At 46.3% G+C, this 13,774-nt stretch overlaps 1 protein-coding gene across 1 annotated transcript in view; it reads left to right on the top strand.

Annotated features, from left to right (window-relative positions):
- The window catches only part of MEGF11 (multiple EGF like domains 11), a 495,160-nt gene that overhangs the window by 18,328 nt on the left and 463,058 nt on the right, over positions 1–13,774 (top strand). Inside the window, 2 exon segments of the mRNA XM_060260232.1 lie at positions 8,145–8,246; positions 9,076–9,176. Of these exon segments, the coding sequence (XP_060116215.1) occupies positions 8,145–8,246; positions 9,076–9,176 (203 nt within the window).

Below are 13,774 nucleotides of genomic sequence, written 5' to 3' on the forward strand. Positions count from 1 at the left end.
CTAGGGCACACTGCCACCACCTGCTGGTTTTAGCTAATTCCCACTGGAAGGAACAGGACACCCAGTTCCCCTTCTGAGGCCTGGCCTTAGTTTCTCCTGCTATCCAGTGACTACTTACCACGGGGACCAAATACAACTTTGGGGCTCCTCTGGAGAAATACCCGCATGCACCCTGACTGCTTTCCTCCCAACCCCGGGACCCCCTCTTGCACTAGCGTGTCCAAGGCGATGGGGAAATCTAGCTGGTACAGGTGGAACCAACCTCCAAAGTCAAAGAAGGTTTATTGAAAAGAAAATATTTACAAGTATCCTTAAGCACAGCACTAGATCAGCAATTGGATTGCAAATGGATTCAGAACCAGTTTGGTGTAGTGGTTAAGTGTGCGGACTCTTATCCAGGAGAACCAAGTTTGATTCCCCACTCTTCCACATGCAGCTGCTGGGTGACCTTGGGTCAGTCACAGTTCTTGAAGAGCCGCTTTCTCGAGCAGTTCTCTCAGAGCTCTCTCAGCCCCACCTACCTTACAGGGTGTCTGTTGTAGGGAGCGGGAGGGAAAGAGATTGTAAGCAGCTCTGAGACTCCGAGTGAAGGCAGGATATAACTCCAATCTCTTCTTCTCCAAAAGAAATGTGGTCGTAAATGCAATCCTCTTTCCCTGTTATAGACACACCCAGCCTAACTGATGTTAAAATAGGGCAGGCACCAATAATCATAAATAGCTACAAGGTTCCTATCTATGGGTCATTACTTGGTCAGCAAAAGGTGACCACCATGACTGACCGTCACTCAGAAGTCTGTTCCTTTGAAAGAAGCAGAACCAAGAGAGCCCTCCTCCTTAGAGCAAAGGGTTTTATCCAATGTGTGTCTCCACCCCTTTTACATCACTCCCTCCACCCTCTCGACCTGGCCGCAGGTAGAAGTTATTCTGGGAGATCTCCAGGAATTGACTGGAGACTTCCTAGTACCAAATTCCTTCGTAGGCTTTCCTACCAGTCTGTTAGCGTATGTATAGATGTGATCTAGCAGGCCGTTGAAATGATTCCCTGCTACTCCCAGAGAGGAGAAAACCCCCCACACTTTTAAAATTCAGAGTGGGTAGACAACCTCAGATATGCAGATTGACACCACTCTAATGGCAGAAAGCGCGGAGGACCTAAAGAACCTCTTGTTGAGGGTGAAAGAGGAGAGGCTTGAAACTCAACATAAAAAAAAAAAAAACTAAGATCATGGCATCTGGCCCCATCACACTTTGACAAATAGAAGGAGGAGGAGAAGAAGAAGAAGAAGAAGAAGAAGAAGAAGAAGAAGATATTGGATTTATATCCCGCCCTCCACTCCGAAGAGTCTCAGAGCGGCTCACAATCTCCTTTACCTTCCTCCCCCACAACAAACACCCTGTGAGGTGGGTGGGGCTGAGAGGGCTCTCACAGCTGCTGCCCTTTCAAGGACAACCTCTGCCAGAGCTATGGCTGACCCAAGGCCATTCCAGCAGGTGCAAGTGGAGGAGTGGGGAATCAAACCCGGTTCTCCCGGATAAGAGTCTGCACACTTAACCACTACACCAAACTGGAAGTAGTGACAGACTTCACATTTCTGGGATCCAAGATCACTGCAGATGGCGACTGTAGCCATGAAATTAAGACGTTTGCTCCTTGGGAGGACAGCTGGCGAACCGGAGCAGTATAGTAAAAAGTAGAGACATCACCCTGCCAACAAAAGTCTGTATAGTCAAAGCAATGGTATTCCCAGTAGTAATGTATGGCTGTGAGAGTTGGACCATAAGGAAGGCCGAGCGCAGAAGAATAGATGCTTTTGAGATGTGGTGCTGGAGAAGACTCTTGAGAGTCCCTTGGACTGCAAGAAGATCAAATCAGTCAATCCTAAGAAAAATCAACCCTGACTGTTCCCTGGATGGTCAGATGCTGAAGCTGAAGCTCCAATACTTTGGCCACCAAATGAGAAGGGAGCACTCCCTGGAGAAGACCCTGATGCTGGGGAAGACAGAAGGCACAAGAAGAAGGGGACGGCAAAATAGGAGATGGCTGGGACAGCATTACTGATGTAACGAACATGAATTTGAGCAGACTTCGGAGGAGGGCCTGGCGTGACTTTGTCCATGCAGTCGCAAAGAGTTGAACTCGACTGTGCAACTGAACAACAGCAACAACAACAATAGGGGGGGGGGATTCTCCAAAGGGAGAAAGGTGGAGTGTAAATGAAGTACATAAATAAATACATATACGAGGGAGGAGAGAGAAGCTTGCCAATGCCTTTGCTGGATTCTCCTTAAACTGTGGCTCTTTTACTTTGTTTTCTGTTCTTCCTTGAGACTTCCCAGTCCTGATTGTGTTGCTGTCCTGATCACAAACGCCTGAGTTTTTCCAGGAGCAAATTTTAAAATGAAAGAAATGCCGCGTTGCTGAATGCGATTTATGATTCTCAATTACTGGTTAATTTCTGCTACAAATTATCTCGGATTAAAATGGTTTCTGTTTAAACATGAACAAAACCGGCAGAGCAAACCCCAGAGATCGTTTTCCTCCCCTGTTTTTAATAATAATAATAAAACTGTATTTGACGGGCACACACGTCATTTAGGAAGTGCGCTCCATCATACAAGCGGAATGCAGGAGTCCTGCCATGCTGGGAAGCACGACAGTATTATGTTAATATGTGCTTTTAATTAGCCTTCTTTTGTACACAAGTTAAAAAACGAATAGACCCAGGAGGAAAACAAATGTATGATAGGATTTTATTTAATAGCATAAAAGTTTCAGAGAGATTTTGTTCAAGGCTGCAAACTTCAATCAGTTAAATTTTTTTTTGTCTGTTTGCAAAAGGAATCATTTAACCTGATTTTTTTTTTTGCAGAGGAATTTTTGAAATGACACGCTTGTCCTTTAGCTCCTTAGTACTGAGTGGAAAGTGGTCAAGGAACCAGATTTGAAACCGCGTGTGCGCGTGTGTGAAGTACAATTGCATCTGATTTAAAGAAAACATGTAGGTTTTTCCAGACGAGAGATAAGCAGAGGCAGTTCGCCATTGCCAGCCTCTGCATACCAAACTTAGACTTCTTTGGTGGTTTCTCATCCATGTGCTAACCAGGGCCAACCCCGTTGGCTGTCAAGATCTTGCTAGTTTGGCCCATCCAGGTCAGGAAATCTGAAATGACCAGTGGAGGTAACCATCCCTTTGATGGAATTTCCAGGGTGGGGGGCTCTCTCTCGCTCTGTCAGCAGCCATGAAAATTCCAGCTCATTTAATTTGAGGAACCTAATTTCATTCAAGATAGCCCTGTGGCGCAGAGTGCTAAAGCTGCAGTACTGCGGTCCAAGCTCTGTTCACGACCTGAGTTTGATCCCGGCGGAAGCTAGGTTCAGGTAGCCAGCTCGAGGTTGACTCAGCCTTCCATCCTTCCGAGGTCGGTAATAGGAGTCCTCGGCTTGTTGGGGGGAAAGTGTAGATAACTGGGGAAGGCAATGGCAAACCACCCCATAAAAAGTCTGCCATGAATATGTGATGCGACATCACCCCAGAGTCGGAATCAACTGGTGTTTGCACAGGGGGACTACCTTTACCTTTAAAAAAACTTAATTTCATTCAGTTTTAGTTAAAGATACATTTGTGGGAGATTGGGGGGAGGCATTTTAGTTCTGGAACAGAGCATGAGGGAGGAAATGGTTCTAGTTTATTGAATGGGAAGACCTCTTGATCTTCTGGATGCAGATTAGGACTGTGGGGTGTATGTGTGTGTGTGTGTGTCAGGGAAAGGGCTTAAGTATTTTGCCATGCACAGGATTTTTTTCTGACCTGAAATGGCACTCAGAAGCCATTGTTTGCACCAGGACTCCTACTGCATGTTTGGTTGGGTACCCAAATGTGGTGTGTGGTGGAGGGGAAAGAAGAAGAACATAAGAGAAGCCATGTTGGATCAGGCCAATGGTCCATCCAGTCCATCACTCTGTGTCACATAAGAACATAAGAGAAGCCATGATGGATCAGGCCAGTGGCCCCTCCAGTCCAACATTCTGTGTCACATAAGAACATCAGAGAAGCCCTGTTGGATCAGGCCAGTGGCCCCTCCAGTCCAACATTCTGTGTCACATAAGAACATAAGAGAAGCCATGATGGATCAGGCCAGTGGCCCATCCAGTCCAACACTCTGTGTCACATAAGAACATAAGAGAAGCCCTGTTGGATCAGGCCAGTGGCCCATCCAGTCCAACACTCTGTGTCACATAAGAACATAAGAGAAGCCCTGTTGGATCAGGCCAGTGGCCCCTCCAGTCCAACATTCTGTGTCACATAAGAACATAAGAGAAGCCATGATGGATCAGGCCAGTGGCCCATCCAGTCCAACACTCTGTGTCACATAAGAACATAAGAGAAGCCCTGTTGGATCAGGCCAGTGGCCCATCCAGTCCAACACTCTGTGTCACATAAGAACATCAGAGAAGCCCTGTTGGATCAGGCCAGTGGCCCCTCCAGTCCAACATTCTGTGTCACATAAGAACATAAGAGAAGCCATGATGGATCAGGCCAGTGGCCCATCCAGTCCAACACTCTGTGTCACATAAGAACATAAGAGAAGCCCTGTTGGATCAGGCCAGTGGCCCATCCAGTCCAACACTCTGGCCGTTTTCGCACTCACGTTTTACTGGCGCCACGACCATCCTGACGCCGGCGAATCTGCATGGCTTTCGCACCAGAAGCTCCGGCGCTCCCAGAAGCGCCGGCTACTTCCGTCGCTAAGCCAGCGCAAACGGAAATCGCAAAGATGCAGGAAAACGTTTGCGCTGGCTTAGCGACGGAAAGCGCCGGCGCTTCTGGGAGCGCCGGCGCTTCTGTTGCGAAATCCATGCAGATTCGCCGGCGTCAGGAGGGTCGTGGCGCCAGTAAAACGTGAGTGCGAAAACACTCTCTGTGTCACATAAGAACATAAGAGAAGCCCTGTTGGATCAGGCCAGTGGCCCATCCAGTCCAACACTCTGTGTCACATAAGAACATAAGAGAAGCCCTGTTGGATCAGGCCAATGGTCCATCCAGTCCAACACTCTGTGTCACATAAGAACATAAGAGAAGCCATGTTGGATCAGGCCAATGGTCCATCCAGTCCAACACTCTGTGTCACACAGTGGCCAAAAAAACCAGGTGCCATCAGGAGCTTCATCAGTGAGGCCAGGACACTAGAAACCCTCCCACTGTGCCCCCCCCCCCAAGCACCAAGAATACAGAGCATCACTTGCCCCAGACAAAGAGTTCCAACGATAAGCTGTGGCTAATAGCCACTGATGGACTTTTGCTCCAGATGTTTATGGAGATGGGAAAAGAATTGCAGGAGCAGCAGGGAAGGAATAAGAGCCTCTCTCTCACCCGGAATTTATGTGTGCACCTGGAAGTCATGGCGACCTCTGGTGACTGACCCCTACTGGGGGCCTGGAGGATATTCAAGGAAGTGGCTGAATAAAGCCTGCCCCTGCCTCCCAACTTCTGGTATTCCAAGGAAGTCTCCCATCCAAGTATTTGCCAGAGTTGGTCCTGCTGAGCTTCCGAGATCTCACAAGACCGGGCTTGCCTGGGCTGCCCAGGTCAGGGCGACTGTCACCCACATTTTGTCGGGCACAGTAGAGTTTCTTGGGTTAAGAATCCGAAAGGTGAAATGGATACAAATCGGGGGGGCCAATGTTCCAACCAGTTGTACAACTTGAATGTTATGAATGATCAAAAATAACATGTATTTATTACAGATGAGCTTAAAAACAATTCTAGGCCCCAATATAGCTTCAATTAAAATTACAAATCATACAATGTGCACAAATTAGGGTTGCCAAGTCCAGTTGAAGAAATATCTGGGGACTTTGGGGGTGGAGCCAGGAGACATTGGGGTGGAGCCAGGAACAAGGTTGTGACAAGCACAACTGAACTCCAAAGGGAGTTCTGGCCCTCACATTTAAAGGATTCGCAGACCTTTTAAATGCCTTCCCTCCATTGGAAATAATGAAGGATAGGGGGACCACCTTTTGGGGATCATAGAATTGGACCCCCTGGTCCATTTTTTTAAAAAACTTATTTTGATGAAAGGTGCTGGATGCTATGCTGCGAATTTGGTGCCTCTGCCTCAAAAAACAGTCGCCCCAGATACCCACCGATCATACCCTAGGGGAATGGGTCTCCATAGGGAATAATGGAATGCCCAGCAGACATTCCCCCCCCCCCGGCTTTCTGAGGACGCTGAAGCGAGGCGGGAGGGTCTCCAGACTGGGGGATCCCCTGCCCCCCACCTGGGGATTGGCAACGCTATGCACAATAGAGACCTTAGGCAACCCTGCCTTGGAGACAGCACTGAAGATTTCTCACAACACATCCTCCCTTTCGGCTTTGGAGGGGGCTGGAGATGGCCAGAATCCGCCACAGCAATTCAGCCATCTGTGTTGGCGCTTAATGGAGTGTCCTATTTAGGTCATTTTCAGAGGGAAGCTGTGCAAGTCTTCAGCAGAAGACCTAGATTCGAGTCCCGCAGACATCCACAAGATTTTCAGGGTCTAAGCTTTTCAGAGTCGAAGCTCTCTTCGTCAGATACGAGTAGGAGCGGCGGTCCCTCAGACCTTTTATCCCCTGCTAATCAAGCTGATTGCATTTGGCATTGTACCATTGCGTCCTGACTGCCGCCTTCTTCCTGTGATGTCAAGGACTCAGGAATATGCATTCCTGCTTGTATCTGACAAGGGGAACATTGACTATCATGCTCTGGAAATCTTGCTGGATCTCTGAGGAGCCACTGGACTTGAATCTACCTCTTCTTATTGGGTTGGTTTCCTAGTCAAATACTTGGCAGATTCTGGTCACAAATGGGGAGGTGTGTCATTGAGCGTTTCCTTTTGGGCTTCCAAGGAGTTTTCAGCTTTTATTGAGACAGGACACTGGGCTGTTTTGGTCTGATCAAGACACCTGTCCACTTTTTCTTTGGTTACCTCTCTCTTTCTGTCGCCCTTCAACCCCTGTGGCAGTGCACTAAAATTTTCATATCATTTATCTCAAAGAAGAAATTGTACAGACGTGTACGGAGGTAGATTTCATCATGCTAAACTGCCCATTAAACTAAATTTTACAAATCTTCTTGACTGAAATGGTCCCAGTTCCCTTTTATAGCAAGTCAACTTACTTCAGTTGAGCCAGTTTGGTGCGGTGATTAAGTGCATGGGTTCTTATCCATACCATACTATAGACCTTTATTGGCATTAATACAAGAATACAGTATACTTTAAACACAACAGTGACACTATAGAATATAATAAAACCTTAAAAAACCAGCAAAAGTTAAATGACATAAAATAGCAGTAGGCTATGCATGAGTAAAAGCCTCTCTGATTTGGATCGCAACCTGTAAAAAGCAAGCAACGTGAGTAGTGACAAAGTTGTGTTTCCCGTGGAGTAAAAAACGAACCTTGGCATTGTCAGAAAGGCCTTGATGGTCAGAAAGCAGTGCATCTAGATATCTTGCACGTGGACTGCTATAAAAAGGGCAGATGGACTCTTATCTTGGAGAACCGGGTTTAATTCCCCACTCCTCCACTTACAGCTGCTGGAATGGTCTTGGGTTAGCCACAGATATCACAGGAGTTGTCCTTGAAAGGGCAGCTGCTATGAGAGTCCTCTCAGACTCACCCACCTCACAGGGTGTCTGTTGTATGGGGAGAAGATATAGGAGATTGTAAGCCGCTTTGAGTCTCTGATTCAGAGAGAAGGGCGGGGTATAAATCTGCCCCCACCTCACAGGGTGTCTGTTGTATGGGGAGAAGATATAGGAGATTGCAAGCCGCTTTGAGTCGCTGATTCAGAGAAAAGGGTGGGGTATAAATCTGCAGTCTTCTTCTTTTTCTTCTTCTTCACTGCAGACCATATCTCTTGATACTGGTCCATTACAGGGGGAGAGTTCTTTTATTTCTATATACTATCACAGTATACTAAATTTTGTGACAGTGAACACTTAACCTGTTGGGAACATCCCGGGTGGTGGTTTTCTGTACCCATATCAGCCACGGTTTGGAACACTCATTTGTGTGGACCTGGGAGGGAGTGAAAATGGTTCCTTGTGGGACAACAATTCACTCTGGTTTCCTTTCCCCCGTTTTTTTATTTCTAGTTATGCCGTGACCGTCCAAGAATCGTATGCGCATCCCTTTGATCAGATCTATTACACGAGATGTACGGATATCCTGAACTGGTTCAAATGCACCCGACACAGGTAAGTGGGAGTCGGGAGACTTTGTTTCAGTCTTTGTCCTGCCCTCTCTTTTGTCTAAGCCCTGGCGATGCTCTTGAGACACGGAGGATAAATATAGGTAGGTCTCTCAGTGTTAGAGCCTTCCTGCAAAATTAAAGACACTGAAAGTGGATTCCCCCCTCCCCTCCTCAGAGAAAAGTTCCTGCACTTTTTTTTTTTTAAAAAAAAATCACTAAGTTAACTCCCATAAATTTGCAAAAAATGCTTGTGTTTTAGTTTCACGTAGAGGTCAGAGGGGTATCTGTACATTTTCCCTGCTTCCTTTTCCTGCTGCTAAGCTGCTTTCTTTCGTTAACTTCTCTGGCTACTCTAAATGGAATAAAATTGATCTTAGCAGCGAGTCTCTTTCCTTGGTTAGTGGACGTCTTGGAGTGACAACCACCGAATGTGTGAATGTAATGAGAGAATCTAGCATTTCTCTTGCAAGGTGTTAGCCAGCACCACTGAACTCAGTTTTTGTAGGTAAAGGATTTATTCTGGAGATCTTCCCACCTTCATGCTGTCATTCATGCAAACATCCATCGGCAATATCCTGCAAAAGACCAGGCACACTCTCCTCCCTCCCACATCAATGAAAGCTGTTTGGGAGTTGCATTCATGACTCACAATTTGTATTTTTTGGGGGTAATAGAGCCATTTATTCATGGATTTGTCTTGTACATCTTTTAATGACAAAAGCTGTTGCCCATTTTAAACTGTCGATCGTGGCTTTCTTGCAGTTAACATAATACAAATATAATTCTGACCGTAGGCATTGATTTCCAATTTTCTTCCCCATCTTGCAATTTAGAATAAGCTACAAAACGGCGTACCGGAGGGGGCTCAGGACGATGTATCGCCGACGGTCCCAGTGCTGCCCGGGATATTATGAAAGCGGAGACTTTTGCATCCGTACGTATTAGGCATTTGTTCTTTATCTTTTTTCATAGGATGCCGCTTTAGCTGACTGGCATGTGTATGATTGGTAACTCAGAATTACAGCTTATATTCCTCCAAGGAGTCGATTGCCAGGATTGATTTGATTCAAAACATTTCTCTGCTGCTTTTCTGTCGGGCCAGACTAGCTGTGCTTGCTTTAAAGAGCTGGGTCTGAGTTTCCAGGTTAGTTGCAGCTGTTTGAATTGGAGGATCTGAACAGGTTGTAAAAAAGATTCTGCCCCTCCTTTTCCTGTTACTGTTGCTTTGAGACTTCCTCCTTTCTAGGGCCAGGGTGGGAATCAGCTGGATCCAGGGAGACAATGCCACAGTTTTCTTGGGCAAAGTTGGGTGTAACAGTTAAGAACAATGGATTCTAATCTGGGAGAACCGGGTTTGGTTTCCCACATCTCCACATGCAGCCAGTTGGGTGAGCTTGGGTCAGTCACTGTTCTTGAAAGAGCTCCTCTCTCAAGAGCAGGTCTCTCAGAGCTCTCTCAGCCCCACCTACCTCGCAGGTTGTCTGTTGTGGGGAGGGGAAGGGAAAAGAGATTGTGAATGGCTCTGAGACTCTTGAGTGAAGAGCGGGGGGTATGAATCCAATCTCCTCTCCTCTTCATATGGTCTTCTCTTTGGGAAAGCCTGGTGAATGCTTTTCCTTTTCTCATCAGAAGGTTTGTGGTTCGCTGATTCTGGAGACTTGGTGAGGTCCCTCTTCACTATCTTGGCTGGAGATTGCCAGTGCAAAATAGCCAATATACCACCCTGGAAGGGCTGAGGTGGGGGGAGGCATTCACATACAGAGTGCCCTTTGAGGTCCCCGCAAGGTCTGTTGTGCTTTTCACAGTTTGTGTTCACCGCAAACGACAGAACAGACTCTTCTGTTTGTTGTACCTTGTCTTCGCATGGCCTTTGAGTGGACACAATCGCGCCCAGCTGCGCTCACCCACGCGTGTATATCTTCGGCTTTGCTTCCCGTGAAACAAAGATCAGCTAATAACGAGAAATGGCAAGGCAGCGGTGTACGCAGTTAAAAGAAAGCACAATTAAATCATGCATGAATAATTCCAGAAGGCTGAAATGCTGCTGGTAGTTGTTGGACCTTCAGAGTTTGTTTTTGGCAGCTGGTTTTCCACAATAAAATGGAATGCAGTCACAGTTAAGTACTTAGGTATTCTTCATGTAAAGAAAGAATATTTGCAGCTAATTATGGTTTGCTTTTGTAAAAATCAAGGACACGTTGAGAAACTTTGCTTTTGTCTCTATAAAATGAGATTATTGCCAAAGCTGATTTATATATTTCAAAACACTCCAGTATGTGCGAGTTAGGAAAAAACCTAACTGAATGGCAGTACATACAGTACTTAACTAATTTTAGCTGTCAAAAGGCAAGGCCAAAATGTCCATGGCGTAATGCTCAATGAAAATGGAAAGAGGGTGGTCTTTGCAGTACCAAATATTTTGATATACTGTCACGCAACAAGAAGAAGAAGAAGATGATATTGGATTTATATCCCGCCCTCCACTCCAAAGACTCTTAGAGCAGCTCACAATCTCCTTTACCTTCCTCCCCCACAACAGACACCTTGTGAGGTAGATGAAGATATTGGATTTATATCCCGCCCTCCACTCCGAAGAGTCTCAGAGCGGCTCACAATCTCCTTTCCCTTCCTCCCTCCACAACAGACACCCTGTGAGGTGGGTGGGGCTGAGAGGGCTCTCACAGCAGCTGCCCTTTCAAGGACAACCTCTGCCAGAGCTCTGGCTGACCCAAGGCCATGCTAGCAGGTGCAAGTGGAGGAGTGGGGAATCAAACCCTGTTCTCCCAGATAAGAGAGCTCTGGCTGACCCAAGGCCATTCCAGCAGCTGCAAGTGGAGGAGTGGGGAATCAAACCCGGTTCTCCCAGATAAGAGAGCTCTGGCTGACCCAAGGCCATTCCAGCAGCTGCAAGTGGAGGAGTGGGGAATCAAACCCGGTTCTCCCAGATAAGAGTCCGCACACTTAACCACTACACCACTACACCAAACTGGCAACAAGAGTGGACTGGTTAAACTTTTTGGGTACACAGGCGGTTGCAACTGTGCAGTCGTTTCATTGAAATTCCACTTAGGAACGGGTTGATCTCATCCAAATTGGGGGGACAGAGACGTTATAGAAATAGCCATTTTTATATAGATTGCATTTGCATTGTAGAAACTTGAGATACAATTAGCAGCCAAGGATCACCTTGACTCTCCCTGTCACAATCTGCAGTAAGTGGATTAGCTTATAGGGCTGAATGGACAAGCATGGATCGGAGAAGGCAAAACATGTTGGATACTGTGATTTAATTTAAACAAAGCAAATAATGCCGTGACCTAGAGGGCCCAGGCTACCTTGATCTCTTCAAATCTTGGAAGCCAATCAGGGCTGGCTTTGATTATTACTTGGATGGGAGGCCAGCTGAGATGTCCAGGGTCGCTGTGTAGAGGCAGGCAACGGCAAACCACCTCTGAACGTTCCTGTCCTGCCCTGTCCTGTTTTTAAAAATCTGTGCAACAAATCAAATTTCCAGAGGTCAATCAGAAGCCCCATCTGCTTCCATCAATTTTCTGAAAACACTCAGGGCTTTTTTTGTAGCAGGGATTCCTTTGCATATTAGGCTACACCCCCCAATGTAGCCAATCCTACAAGAGCTTACAGTAGGCCGTGTAAGAAGAGCCCTGTAAGCTCTTGGAGGATTGGCTATATCAAGGGGTGTGGCCTAATATGCAAAGGAGTTCCTGCTACAAAAAAAAAACTCCTGAAAACAATTGTTGGGCACCAAGAAAATGTTGGTGGGTGCCTGAAGGGAGGAGACAGAAGGAGGCTTGCAGATTTTTGTGGTGGATCCTAAGGAAGTATTTGGGTCTCAGGATGCCACTTTTGGGCTCTTTGGAGGAGTACCATTTCAGCTGGTTATTTTTGAAGTGATAACTTTTCCTTGATGAATCACATAGAAGAAGACGATATTGGATTTATATCCCGCCCTATACTCTGAATCTCAGAGTCTCAGAGCGGCTCACAATCTCCTTTACCTTCCCTTCCCCCCACAACAGACACCTTGTGAGGTAGGTGGGGCTGAGAGAGCTCTAGTAGCAGCTGCCCTTTCAAGGACAACTCCTACAAGAGCTACATCTGACCCAAGGCCATTCCAGCAGCTGCAAGTGGGAGAGTGGGGATTCAAACCTGATTCTCCCAGATAAGAGAGCTATGGCTGACCCAAGGCCATTCCAGCAGCTGCAAGTGGAGGAGTGGGGAATCAAACCCAGTTCTCCCAGATAAGAGAGCTCTGGCTGACCCAAGGCCATTCCAGCAGCTGCAAGTGGGAGAGTGGGGATTCAAACCCGATTCTCCCAGATAAGAGAGCCATGGCTGACCCAAGGCCATTCCAGCAGCTGCAAGTGGGAGAGTGGGGATTCAAACCCGATTCTCCCAGATAAGAGAGCCATGGCTGACCCAAGGCCATTCCAGCAGCTGCAAGTGGGAGAGTGGGGATTCAAACCCGATTCTCCCAGAAGAGTCCACACACTTAATCACTACACCAAACTGGCTCTCATAACGGCCTCCCATATTTGCATCTGAAGTGACTAGGTTCATTTTCATTTTTCTTCAAGTCATGGTTAAAATAACAATGAGATTGACGTTCCCTGAGAAACATGAGTAGTACAGAGAGAGCCTTCGCGTAAATAGCACATTAAAATGTAGTTTGAAAATTGCATTTCATGGAATTAATAGTTGGTTGCGTTGCTACTGTTCCTGGGCCTGCTCTCCTGATAAGGAATGATGGATGCTCCGTGCCGGAGAAAGTCCGCTTCAACGTGGCAAAGTCTGTCAGGCAGCAGTGCCACGCTTGACTTATGCAGCTAATTATGTCGCTAACGACATGCATACTGCAATTTAAATTCTTGGGGTTGCCAACTCCTGTGACTTTTGTCTTGTTGCTTTTTGAAAAGGTGCCCTCTCAAAGGCCTTTGGATTTGATTTTTTTGAAGGTTCTAGACCTCATGGTTGTGATAACAATGCTTCATGTGATAGACACCCTAAAAAGTGTTTTTTGTCAGTTATTGAAGTTTTGATTTTTTTTTTTTAATTATAGTTGGCCTTTCTTACTGAGACTGTAGGCGGATTAGGCAGTGGAAATCAATACAGTCAAATTAGAAGCGACATAGAAAACTGTTAGATGTGATATGTCAAACAATGCAGGAAGTGGTATTATAAAAGTAGAAAACAGTGCACTAAGAGCCAGATTAAGAAAGGTTTTTAAATTAGTTTTATAACTTCATTGGTTTTAAAAACCAACTTAAATTAAGTTGACATTTTATAGTTTTATTATATAGTTATCATATATACACATTTGAACATATGAAGCTGCCTTATACTGAATCAGACCCTCGGTCCATCAAAGTCAGTATTGTCTTCTCAGACTGGCAGCGGCTCTCCAGGGTCTCAAGCTGAGGTTTTTCACACCTATTTGCCTGGACCCTTTTTTGGAGATGCCAGGGATTGAACCTGGGACCTTCTGCTTACCAAGCAGATGCTCTACCACTGAGC

Source organism: Heteronotia binoei, chromosome 19 (assembly GCF_032191835.1).
Source record: "Heteronotia binoei isolate CCM8104 ecotype False Entrance Well chromosome 19, APGP_CSIRO_Hbin_v1, whole genome shotgun sequence".
Taxonomy (NCBI): domain Eukaryota; kingdom Metazoa; phylum Chordata; class Lepidosauria; order Squamata; family Gekkonidae; genus Heteronotia; species Heteronotia binoei.